At 42.5% G+C, this 13441-nt stretch overlaps 1 protein-coding gene across 4 annotated transcripts in view; it reads left to right on the forward strand.

Annotated features, from left to right (window-relative positions):
• Kdm3 (Lysine demethylase 3) overlaps positions 1-13441 on the forward strand; it is an 84335-nt gene that overhangs the window by 34834 nt on the left and 36060 nt on the right. For all 4 annotated transcript variants that reach the window (XM_080281573.1, XM_080281574.1, XM_080281575.1 and 1 more), the window contains exon 2: positions 12714-12915. In XM_080281573.1, coding sequence (XP_080137699.1) covers positions 12714-12915 — 202 coding nt within the window. The remainder of the gene's footprint in view (positions 1-12713; positions 12916-13441) is intronic.

A 13441-nucleotide genomic window follows, 5' to 3' on the forward strand; every position in this document is an offset into this window, starting at 1 on the left:
CCAGCCACACCACACCACCACCACACTCCACCACCACCACCACACTCCACCACCACACATCGTCCACCTACAAGCTTGTGATGGAGACGGAAGCAGTGGGTTGAGGGAGTGTGGTGGTGGTGGAGGGGAGGTAGGTAGGTGGTGGTGTGGGGGAGCTTGAAGCTTTCCACTCACATTCTCTCTCCACTTCAATCGATCACCGCAACATTATCCTCTCTCTCTCTCTCTCTCTCTCTCTCTCTCTCCTCTCTCCCTCTCTCTTTCTCACTACACTGTATGGCAACATCTCTCCCTCTCTCACCACGGTATAACCAGTCATCCCTCCCTCTCAATCTCTTCTTTCTCTCTCACTCGCCCTCTCATTGCCGTATTGCCTTTTCCTCTCTCTCTCTCTCTCTCTCTCTCTCTCTTGATGCTGCGGGTGAAACTAAGAGTGTATTAACAAAGAATGTGGAATGTCCAAGTGGAATAAAGATGTTAGATGGAGTAGAGCAAGTGTGTGTGTGACTCATAAAAGCCCCCTCATCATTTCTCTCTCTCTCTCTCTCTCGACTCAGGGGTGACTTAACTATCTTGTGTGTATTGACTGAGGGACCTTGAGTCATGAATGTTATCCACTGACTCACCCTCTCTCTCTCTCTCTCTCTCTCTCAGCTCGTGTGTATGTGTATGTACGTACTCGATTATCAACACACATAACCAGTTACACACACACACACACACACAAGGCTTTTTCTGCATGATCATACGTAGACACTTACACGACCACTGTTACCTACACAACCAAGCGCACACAGCAGACACGCTTACATGTGCCACTCTTACTCAAACAGCGTTACGTACACAGCCACGCACACGCAGCTTGGACATACACGCGTACACAGCCACAGACACGCATCATAGCTTGGCTGCGCGCACATACCAGATGCACACGCTCGTCCACACACCGACACTCACACACATAGTTAGGCTCACATTCTAGCGTGCGCACATAAGCACGGCCATACGCACATACGTATGCGCACACAGCCAGTTTCTTTTGCATACATATACAATTTCTTTTGCGCGCGCGCGCGCACACACACACACACACACACACACACACACACACACACACACACACACACACACACACACACACACACACACACACATAGAAAATTAAAATAGAGCCCATCAAGAAAATTGTTTGTGGATGGAAAGATGAACAATTTCGGAGTGAAGGTCTTAGGAAATGTATTCCTTGTAAAATTATTGTGTAACTTCACTCGATATGTGGCAACGGTGTGTGTGAGGGGGGTGGATGTGTGTGTGTGAGGGGGGTGATGTACGTTGTGGTTCCAAGAAATGTGTAGGTGAGTAAAGGTTATAGGAGTGTTTGTGTGCGTGGGTGGAGGGTAGTGTAGTGGGGTAGGTTTGTAGGTGTGGTGTGGGTGTGTGGTGGTGTGGTGTGGATGAGAGATGAAGCATGAGTGTCGTTTGGACGACTGGTGTGGTGATGGAGAAGGTTGTAAGGTGTGGTAGGATGGTTGGTGAGGTAGGTGTGGTGTGGTTGAGAGATGAGGGTGGGGTGAGGTATGGATTTGTGATGTGGATTTCTGGTGGTATGGTGATGTGGTACATTGTAAGCTGTGGTGGGGTGTGGTAGATTATGAGATTTGGTGTGAACGTGTGTTGTGGTGTGGCAGAGAACTTGGATGTGTGGTGTAGCGGTGTGGTATTGTAAAGTAGGTTGTCGGGAATGGTTGAATGTTGTGGGTGTGTGATGAGGTGAGGTCATTGGTGGTGATGGAGTGTGAAGGTGTAGGTGTAGGTGTGGGTGGAGGCTGTTGAAGTACCGGCTGGTGTAATGAGATGTGGTGATGTGAGTGGTGATTGGTTGAGGGGTGGATGGTTAGGTTGTGTGTGTGTGTGAGTGTGTGGAGAGAGTGATGATGATGATGATGGTAGGTTAAGGTTGCCGTGCTTGGTAATGTGGGTGGTGGTGATGAGAGAGAGAGAGGTGAGTGGAGTAGTATAGGTTGAGAGGTCAGTGATAGTTGACTGTGAGTTGTATTAGGGTATATTGATGCTTAGTTGATGATTGTGATGGTGAGGTTGGGTGGTGACAGGTGAAGTTGTGGGAATAGATGGTTTTCTGTGTATGTGTGTGTGTGTGTGTGTGTGTGTGTGTGTGGGTGGGTGAAATAGCTCCAACCCCTTCAGTACGAGTCGCTTCCTCCAAGTCATCATCATCGTCATCATATACAAAACAATAAAATTGCCTTGTGGTTGTAAGAATGAAGTAAATAAATTGTCCTCGTACTGAAGGGCTTAACGAGAGAGAGAGAGAGAGAGAGAGAGAGAGAGAGAGAGAATGGCGGTGAGGTTGAAGGACACTTGGAACAGTCTCATGATAGCGAGTGTTTTGTGGTGGTAGTGGTGATGTAGTGTGGTTGTGCTGGTGGTGATGGTGAGATGGAATGATGTGGTGGTTGTGGTAGTAGTAGTTGTTTGAGGTGTTGCCATGGTATTTATGGTTGTTGTGGTGTGGAGAGGTATGTGTTATGGTGTTTAGGTATGGTGGTTGTGGTATTGATGGTAAGTTGATGATGGTAGTATGGTATTGGTAGTTAATCAGATTTTGTGGTGGTAGTTTTGATAGCGGTTTAGTTAAAAAAGGTAAGTGCAGGAAAAAAAATATTGAGGAAAATCAGAGAAGTAAAATGCAACATGAACTGTTTTTGTTTAAAGAAGAGAATATATGAAGTGATGACGAGTGTGGTTGTGATGGTGACAATAGTGACGGTGATATTGATAAGTGATGATGATATTGATAGTGATGGTGATAATGACGGTGATATTGATAATAGTGATGGTGATATTGATAAGTGATGGTGATATTGATGATGGTGATGGTGATATTGATGAAAGTGATGATGATGATACAATAAAGATGGTGATATTGATGAAAGTGGTGGTGATATTGATGATAGTGATGGTAATGATATAATAGTGATGGTGATATTGATGAAAGCGATAGTGATGATTAGTTTAAATATGATTCTGTTACAGATATTGGTGTTAGTGATGTTAATAAATGGTTCTCATGGTTCAGCCAGAGATGAGGATAGAGGATGTTGGCATCTGTGTATGGAATGTAGGGATCGTGATGATGTTGGTAGTTGTGGTAATGGTGGTTGCTTGACTGGATGGTGGTAGTTGTGGTAGTGAGTACAGGTGGTGATTTTTTTAGGTGAGATTTGAGAATGTTGGTTGCTATGTAGGGAATGTAGGCTCGGTGGTAGCTGTGGTAGTGGTGGTTGCTTGTCTGGATGGTGGTAGTTGTGGTAGTGTTGTTGGTACGTACAGGTGGTGGTAGTTGTTTGCAGATTTGGGAATTTTGGTTGCTATGATAGGAATGTTGGTAGTTGTGATAATGTTGGTTGATTGTCAGAATGATGGAAGTTGTGCTAGTGTTCGTTGAGTCAGCAGTGTAGGGAAGGTAAAGTCAGCTTGCTACAGCCACGTCCGCACGTCTGATGCTGACCAAAGAGCACACACACACACACACACACACACACACACACACACACACACACACACACACACACACACACACACACAGAGCGTCATTATCTGCACGTTACTTCCTTGGCCTCTCTCTCTCTCTCTCTTACGTAAAGCCTTCGTCATGTGGACAAGAGGAAGTGACGCCAGATAACAAACACACTTATCACAGACCCATTTTTTATTTTTTATTATTTTTTTTAAATTTCTGCTCCCACTCTGTTTATTCATTTATTTGACGAATTTTAAGTTAATAATTTACGTGTTTATTATGGATGTGGAAGGTTAGGATTATGAGAGGCAGACCTAAAATGACTAGGGACGAGGTCATAGTGTGATCTCAGGGGTAAGGGGCTGAATAGGGAGGCTGTCAGTGATCGAGCAGCGTGGAGAGCCATCATTAGGTGACCAAGGCCGACGCAGGGAAGCATGTTGGTGCCTTTATAAACGATACGTCTCATTTGTGATTTATATGACTAAATGTAGATCGATGAATGGATAAGTCGGTAGTTAGACTGATAGACAGACAAATCTAGATATATAGATAGTTGCTGTGTTGAGGGACAGGTGAATAAACATGCAGATATAGATAGATGGATAGATAAATCGGTAGATTTATGTCGGATACATAAACACTTGTAGATAAATAATATATCGAAATATAGGGACAGCTGATAGACAAAAGTAGATATAGATAAATGGATAGATAGTTGGCGGGTAAATAAACACTTATAGATATATTATAGATCGATAGACAGATAGATGCACCTGAATAACGAATACCTCTTTCGGTCTATTAATAGCAGATCCCGTACTTGGAACTGTGAAGCGATAAGGAATTGTATAGAATCTCTCTTGGGTGTCAGTTTTATTTTCAGATAATTTGGTCTATATTAGCACTTCGTGTGTGTGTGTGTGTGTGCTTTAGTTTAACCTTAATTCTGTCAGTATAGTCTATTTGTGGGTATCTATCTATACATGCCTATATCTATCTGCATCTCTCCATCTATAGGCTGACGGTCCATCTATCGGTAAAATATTTGTATGTACTGTATGTGTATGTGTATCTGCATTATCCAGCCTGCTTGTGTAACCATGTGTGTATATACCCTATCTAACTGGATTGAATTCTATCTACTGTATATTTATCTATCTGTGTATCTGTCTGTATCCTCCCACCACGCCAAGCCAGGCTCCCTCATAGCATAAATGGATGTAGCTATATATTATGATAGTTGTGTGTTTGATATGAGGGTTAGGCTAGGTGTGTGGAGAGTAATAATGTGGTGATTAGGAGGAAGTGATGGTGATGATGACGGTGTTGGTGCTATTATTGATGTTAGACTGTTAGCTAGGAGGTTGAGGATGGCATTATTATTGTTATTATTATTATCATCATCATCATCATCATCATCATCATCATCAAAATCATTCCCGGTGCTAATACTATCATTCTTGTTTTACTCTCAGCCTCTATCACGGTGATGTGGTCCCCCCCCCTCCGTTGCTCACGTGACCCTCCATATCACCCCCTCGCGATAAGACAGCTCTCGTGTGTACTATCAGTATTATCAGTATCGTGGTGTTAGGGCAGGCGGGCACTAGGTAGGGACGCAGATAGATAACATTGGTAGAGGGATAGGTAGGTAGGTACGGTAGGTAGGTTGTTGGATTAGGTAAAGTACATTAGTAACTAGGGTAGGAAGGTAGATAGATGGATAGTTGGATTGGTAGATAGGTAGGTAGGCAGATAATGCTGTTAGATAGGTACGGTAGCTAAGTAAATAGGCAGGCAGGTAGATGGGTAGGTAGATAGACTGACAATTATGCAGGTAGGTAGCTTGATGAAGACAGGTAGGTGCGGTAGCTTGCTAATTAAAACGTGAATAATCATAATAATAATAATAATGTACGGTAATTATTATTATTATTAAGCTGCTACGCCCTTCGGGATATCAGACTCGTCTGGTGGAGATAGTGAAAGTGTTTCCTCTCTCTCTCTCTCTCTCAGTAATAGCCAGTGAAATGCCGTCATTCACTGGGTTGTTTGTGGGTGAGAGTAAAAATGAATAATTGAATGACGTTAGTGAATGGCGTTCGTAATGCTCTGATTCCAGCTTTAATAATACACACACACACACACACACACACACACACACACACGAGAGAGAGAGAGAAAGAAAGATTAGTAGATAAATAAATGAATGAGAGAATTTAGGGTATGAGAGTGGATGATGAAGGAAGATTATTCATGAAAAAGGATGAATAATAATAATAATAATAATAATAACAACATTAATAATAATAATACAGAGATTGAAATATATGACTTAAGTTGTGAGCTCTGTTCGCTGTTTCATCTGGTTATTCAATAAGAATCGTGGGTTGATTTGTGTAGGTCAATGTGGATGAATAATGTTTAATAAATTTATGTTGTTGCCATGTATAATTTCATATTTCCGTGGATGAACATGTATGGTGAAAAATGAAGGGTAAATAAATTATGCAGAAACACATGATTTTAACGAGAGGTATTCAGTTTTGGATGGATGGGTAAAATTGAAAAACGTTTTAAAGAGTGTATAAAATGAACGTTTTGTATGTTCCCGTTAAGATTGTAATACCTAGAGTCGGATTAAACACACACACACACACACACACACACACACACACACACACACACACACACACACACACACACACACACACACACACACACACACACACACACACACACACACACACACACACACACACACACACACACACACACACACACCATTCATAGCAGTAATAGTGTTATGATGATGATGAGTAACAGTGTGGTGGTGTATAATAATGACCAGGATCTGTTGAAAATGCAGAATAATGTGTATGACAAAGGTGAATACAGATAGGATTGAATAATTGAATATGTAAATGAGAGAGAGAGAGGGAGGAGGGAGAGGCGGGGGGAGTACTGTTAATTCTTCCTGTAAGACGATTGAATTCAGCTTTAGAGTGAACTGTTAAGGAGAGAGAGAGAGAGAGAGAGAGAGAGAGAGAGAATCAGCACAGCCACCAACCAAAATTATCGTACATAGAAAATATTACCACAAAAAGAAGAGCGAGAGAAGGAGAATATTGCCACACACACACACACACACACACACACACACACACACACACACACACACACAGAGGAGTGAAAGAGAGAGAGAGAGTGAGGGAGGAATTTAAGGCTAGTTCCCCCTTCCCCCTGAGGGTGAATGGGTCCAGCTGCTTTAAGTCGCCTCCCTCCACTCCATCCATACTCTCTCTCTCTCTCTCTCTCTCTCTCTCTCTCTCTCTCTCTCTCTCTCTCTCTCTCTCTCTCTCTCTCTCTCTCTCTCTGTCATTCCTACCTCGCCAGCACTTTGTTTATCTATCTGTGTCTGTCAGCACTCCATTCTGTCTCTTCATTCTTACTCCACGTCCCTTCCACCCATCCCCTCCATTGTGCTCACTTCAATAATTCTTTTATCATTCACTCCTGCATTGCAAACTCCACTTCGTTGATACTCCACATTATCCTCCATTTGACTGTTTTATTAGGTCACCTGGTACTCCACTCCACTTTTCCATACTTACTCCAGGTCTATTGTCCGCCACAGTCTTTCACTCCACCCTAATTCTTCCACATTCCTTTCTCTTCTCACTCCACCTTCCACTTATTATACCAGCATTTCCTCTCTCATCTCCATCCTTACTCCACCCTAAATTCTCACTATCTTCCACCTACTCCACCCACCACTTAATCTACTAACATTTCCTCTGTGTTCCGTTTGTAACCTTCCACCTCCCACAATCCTGCCTCCCCCCTCCACCCCACCATCCACCCTCCTTCGTGATTCCACCACCATTACTCCATGTAACCATTCTTCCTCATTCCACCTTACCTCTCCACTCCGTTCCTCCTGTTCCAATCCTGCCTTACTCACCTTCATTTTAATCACTCCTATCCCTTTCCCACATCACTTCTTCACTCCATTCTTCCTATTCTACAGTACTCCTGCCTTTGCTCAACGTCCTCATTCCACCATCCCTCCACTTCATCCTTCCATCCCTCCACCTTGACCTCCCTCTTCCACTCCCACTCCACCCTCCACATAATCCACGCCCATCACCCTTCAACTGGTGTGATCTTGACCCTCCACAGTGGCAACAGGTGGAGAGTGCAAGTGGAAAAGTGGAAATCTCTGCATTCCTCTTTACTCTTCCACTTTCAGTAGGGTACCGGTACATATTTCTGAATTTTGAGCAACTTTCGATTTGGTCATTTTGTCAGTATTTGTTGATTCGTTTGTGCGATTTTTTTTTTGACTGTGATTTTTTTTTTTCATTTTCTCGATTACATTTTAATATTCGTTTTCAGTACAAAATGCAAGTAAGTTTTCAACAGCACTTCAAGTTCTTTTCCTATCACTTATGTTGGCTGTTGAGAGTTCAAGTTCATTTTTCCTCTTACACAGCATTTGGACTTTTATTCTATTTTTTGTGTGATGACTTTTGAATATTACGCTGCTCTTCGTGTGTTTTGTGATGAATTATCGTCATTCCACCTCCCTAGGTTTTGTTTTTCGTGTTGCTGCAAGTCAGCCAAGTTATATACGGTAGTCTGTATTTTTGAAGCGCGCGCGCGCGCGCGCGCGCACACACACACACACACACACACACACACACACACACACACACACACACACAATACCTTCGTTAATGATAAAAAAGTGATTATAGTAATAATACTAATATCATCATCATAACAGTAATAATACAATCGCACAAATAAACAGCACAGATCTTAACCCCAGCCATCTCAAAACTTACATTTGGTTGATTGGCCCTTCTGAACATAAATTTTTGTTATGTTCACTTTTATCTGTCTGTCTCTATCTTATCCATCTGTTTATTTATTTACCTATCCGCATATTTTATGCTGACACTTCTTTGAATATTTTGTTATTAATGGATTTGTGTTTTAGTGTTATTTCGTATTCTTCATTTGTTTTGTCATTTGGCTGGTGTGTTTTTGTGGTGACGTGGTGTTTTCCTAATATTTCTTTCACTTTCACCTAATATTTGGGTGATTGGATTGAGTTTACGTTACAGAGCATTGTTGTTGAAGTGGGTAGGTTAGGTTAGTATGTAGTGGGTTTGAAAGGTTGGGTTAGGTCACACTTAATATGGAGTGGGTTTAGTAGCTTAGGTTATGTTAGGTTAGTTTGTTTTAGTATAAAGTGGGTTTGGCAGGTTAGGTTAAATTTTCAGCTACAGTACATCAGCCTGGAGGTGCGACAGGTTGGTGGTTTTAGGCAGATTAAAATACGCTAGGTTTAGCCTGGTTAAGTTAGGTTAGAGTGGATTAGATTACCGTATATTGTTACATACAGTAATGTTAGATTGTTAAAATAAGTTAAATTGTTAGGTTGGGTTATTAGGATAGCTCATAATGTTAGGCTGTTAGGTTAGATGGTAGTAATTTAGATTAGGTTAGATTAGGTTATGTTAGGTAATGTTACGTTCTGCTGTGCTTGAGGAGTGGCAGGTTATGATAGACTGACCGCCTTGAAGGAGGGGTTAAGGGAGGGGGAGGGGGAAGAGGGAGATCTGGGTCAGCCGGCGGGAGGGGGAAGGAGAGGGGAGGCGGTGGGGGGAGCGATGGAGAGAGAAAGGGGAGGGGGGATGGAGTACAAGAGAGAGGTTGGGGAGGAGAGAGTGAAGGTGTGTTTGTTGGGGGGAGTGATTGAAGGAGGTAGGGGGTGTGGTGGTGGAGGATGAGAGAGACAGAGAGAGAGAGGGGGGGGGGAGACAGACAGACAGAGCAGAGGAGGAAGGGAGTAAAGATGAAATTGGAAAGAGCTGGGGTGAAAAAGGCATGACAGAGAGAGAGGATGATATTGGAAAGAGCTGGGATGTAAAAGCGTGTGTGTGTGTGTGTGTGAGAGAGAGAGAGAGAGAGAGAGAGAGAGAGAGAGAGAGGTGCGTGTGAGGGAAGGAGACAGGAATGTTGAAGTAAGAGTGATATGCTGGTTGAAAACGATTTTTTTAAAGTGAGGAAGTCATGAGAGAGAGAGAGAGAGAGAGCTATGCACGGGGGGGGGGGGGGAGGTGGCGGACAACAGGCTGGAGAGTGAAGGTCATAAGAAGGACTCACTCTACCTCCCTCCCTCCATCCTTACCTCTCTCTCTCTCTCTCTCTCGTCCTTCGCTTACATTTTCCATTCTTTCCTTTATCTTCTTTCTCTTATTTCAGTTACCATTGATATTCCACCTGTCTTCCCTCCCTCCCTTCCTTCCTTCCTTCCTTTATTCAGTCATCTTCCTTCCTTCTCCTCTCGTATCTTTCATTCACATTTCCTGTCCTGTCCTCTTCCTTTTTTGCTATCAGTGTCTCATTGCAAGATCAATAGTGCTGTTGCTGTCTTTGTTGCTGGGAAGTGTGTTGCTCTCTCTCTCTCTCTCTCTCTCTCTCTCTCTCTCTGTCTCTCTCTCTCTCTCTCTCGTTTTCTTTGATTTCGTATCATTTTTGTACTACTATTTTCGTTTTCTTCCTATATTACTTCCCTCCTTCCATAATTCTTTTTTCCTCCTCCTCCTCCCTTTGTTTCCTACTTTCCTGCCTCTCATCTACTCTCTCTTCTCCCAGCGTCAGTCTCTTGGAACTCTCTCTCTCTCTCTCTCTCCTTCCATAAATTCTTTCTTTACTCACCATCTCTCTCCCCTCCCCCCCTGCATACCTAAGCTGATTCACCTCCCCTTCACCTCCTCCACCTCCACGCTTACATGCACACACACACACACACACACACACACACACACACACACACACACACACACACACACACACACACACACACACACACACACATGATCTTCAATGCACGCACACATTCTTTGGTACAGGCACACCTGATCTGTTTGATAAATACGCACACAGCCTGGTTTTACTTAATCTTCACAGCGTGCATACATTCATACATACATGCACGCTACATTCATACATATACGTACATACATACATACATATACATACATACACATACATACATGGATATATATGTAGGCTACATACATTTCATCCGTACATGCTGTCTGTAAACACACACACACACACACACACACACACACACACACACACACATTTCCGGAATACACACATTCACACGCACACGGTCACATGTTTAGATTTCAAGGAAGGACGAAGATCAATAGAGAGAGAGAGAGAGAGAGAGACTATCATTTCCTTCCTTTTCTCTTTACTCTCTGTGCAATTCTCCTCTTTTCCTCTTCACTCTCAAATGTTTTTTCACCCCCCCTTTTTTTTTTTACCTTTCATTACCCCCCCCCTCTCTCTCTCTCTCTCTCTCTCTCAAACCAGACGAGGATGATATATAGGAAAACATGAAGGAGGGCGGCTTAGAATGTCAGAGAGGCGTTTGCATATGTAGTACACACACACACACACACACACACACACACACACGAACTAGGCATCTCACGGATTTGATGCGAAAGTATGGTTATGAATTTCGGTGAGTTAGGTATGAGGTTTATCCATGGTTACTGGTCAGATAAACCCTCGAATCTGACGCAGCCGGTCACCAGTTGAGCTGAAAGGTTTAAGATATGCCGATGCAGATAAAAGAGTTATAGATAAATAAATAAATGAAATGAGCATACCGGTACGTATGATTTAAGTGGAAGTGATAATTGAATGAAAATTGAAAAATGGAAATATGTATCTAAAATTGAAATCGCCGGCAGTGTGATAAAAATTAATACTGGGAGAAATAAGTGAATAAATTGAGTGTGTGGAAGCTGCAGCCAGAGGTGGCGAATAAATGAATATAAATGATAAATGGATAAGCAGCTAAATTGTAAGCATCGTTACTGGTTTGCGTGATGAGGAAGAACTACATCTTATCCCGTTACATATATTTACATAAATAGATAAGTTTAGAGAGGTTGCAGATCTGATAAGTGAAATAGAGATAAGCAGATAAGTGTGAAATGAGTTCCTAGAAATGTCTGATCCAGCATTCTCATGCGTGTTTTTTCCGACATTGAATTCTTTGTTAGAATTATTATTATTATTATTATTATTATTATTATTATTATTTATTATTATTATTATTATAATTACTACTACTACTACTACTACTACTACTGCCACTACGACTATTACTACTACCACTACTATTACAACTACCACCACTACTACTACTACTACCACTATTACTACTACTACCACTACCACTACTACTACTACCACTACTACTGCTACTACTACTGCTGCTGCTGCTGCTGCTGCTGCTACTACTACTACTACTACTACTACTACTACTACTACTACTACTACTACTACCACCGTATTACTGCTGCTGCTGCTGCTTTTTTTACATACGTTTTGTATATTGTAACAACTACTACTACTACTCTTATTTATTCACATACTGTATGCTTGGTTGAAAATGTTGACAGAGCAAGTGCAGGAAGCATACCCAGCCTCTTTACAATTCTGGTCATGTCGCTGTTTATAGTAGCCTCTAGGGAGCTGTGTAGCCACCCCTGGGGATGGCCTTGACGGTTTTTGAGCAGTTTGTAATTCTGATAGGCTTGTGTATACTGTATATACTGCGGTGGCCCTGTCGGTAGCGCATTTGACTCGCGATGTGTGTTCCTAGAGATAGGGTTCGAATCGATTTTTTTTTTTTTTTTTTTTTTTTTTTACCAGTGATATATGCTCTCTCTCTCTCTCTCTCTCTCTCTCTCTCTCTCTCTCTCTCTCTCTCTCTCTCTCTCTCTCTCTCTCTCTCTCTCTCTCTCTCTCTCTCTCACACACACACACACACACACACACACACACACACACACACACACAGTTTCGCATGCAGCACTCCTACAGACGCCACTTTCTCATTCATACATAGCGTGGATGACTGTCACTCCAGGTCACTTGTTTATTATTTGTAGAAGTGATTTATATGCTGTATAATTTCCTCTTGTTTGTAGTTTGATGAATATTTTTTTTTGTGACTATACTTAGCGTATACAATATATATTTCAGTTATAAGTGTTTTTAGCATTGCAGTCAAATTTTAAAAATCAATTATTCAGCTGTATAATTTCCCCCCCGTCTGTTGCAGGGAGCGGCGCGAGGCTGAAGCGAGGGAAAAGGAACGTTTGAACAAGGAGAAGATGGAGAGAGAGAAGAATGAGAGAGAGCGGAGAGAACGCGAGGAGAGGGAGAGAAGAGAAAGGGAGCGGAGGGACAGGGAAGAGAAGGAGAGACAGCAGTTTCAGGTGGACCAACACTTCAACAAATCCTTCCGCTTAGCACAGCAAAAGGTAGGATTTATTAATGCCTTCTTAAATCTTGCCCTCGTTTGGATTTATTAATATTTTTTACAACTTCTTTATTGAACCTAGATCTACCTTGACTTGCTTCTGGCACCTTGATTTTTTTTTTCCCTATCTGATGCAAGACTTCTTAATCCTGTAAGGGGTGGCCACAAACAAATCGCCATGTCACCCGGTCCCCCGCCATTTCACTGCCCTGCTCCCAGCTCCCCCCCCCCTCCTCTCTTGATATACCTCTCCACTTCATCCCTCCATTTCATCCTTGGCTTCTCCCTCCCTCTCCCCACTTCCACCTCACTGACATACACTCTCCTTGTTAGTCTCTTGCTCTCCATCCCCTCCACATGGCCAAACTACCTCCATGGATTTCTTTTCATGCTTTCTGTCACATCCACGTCCACACCACAATGCTCCTTCACTTCCTCATTGGTCAGTCTGTCTCTTCATTTAACTCCATATGCTTCTCTCATATAACTCATTTCCCCTGCTTCCACTCTTAATTTGTGTCCTTCCA

This window comes from Coenobita brevimanus, chromosome 90 (genome assembly GCF_032717465.1).
Source record: "Coenobita brevimanus isolate Jiangsu-jjx chromosome 90, ASM3271746v2, whole genome shotgun sequence".
Classification (NCBI taxonomy): Eukaryota; Metazoa; Arthropoda; class Malacostraca; order Decapoda; family Coenobitidae; genus Coenobita; species Coenobita brevimanus.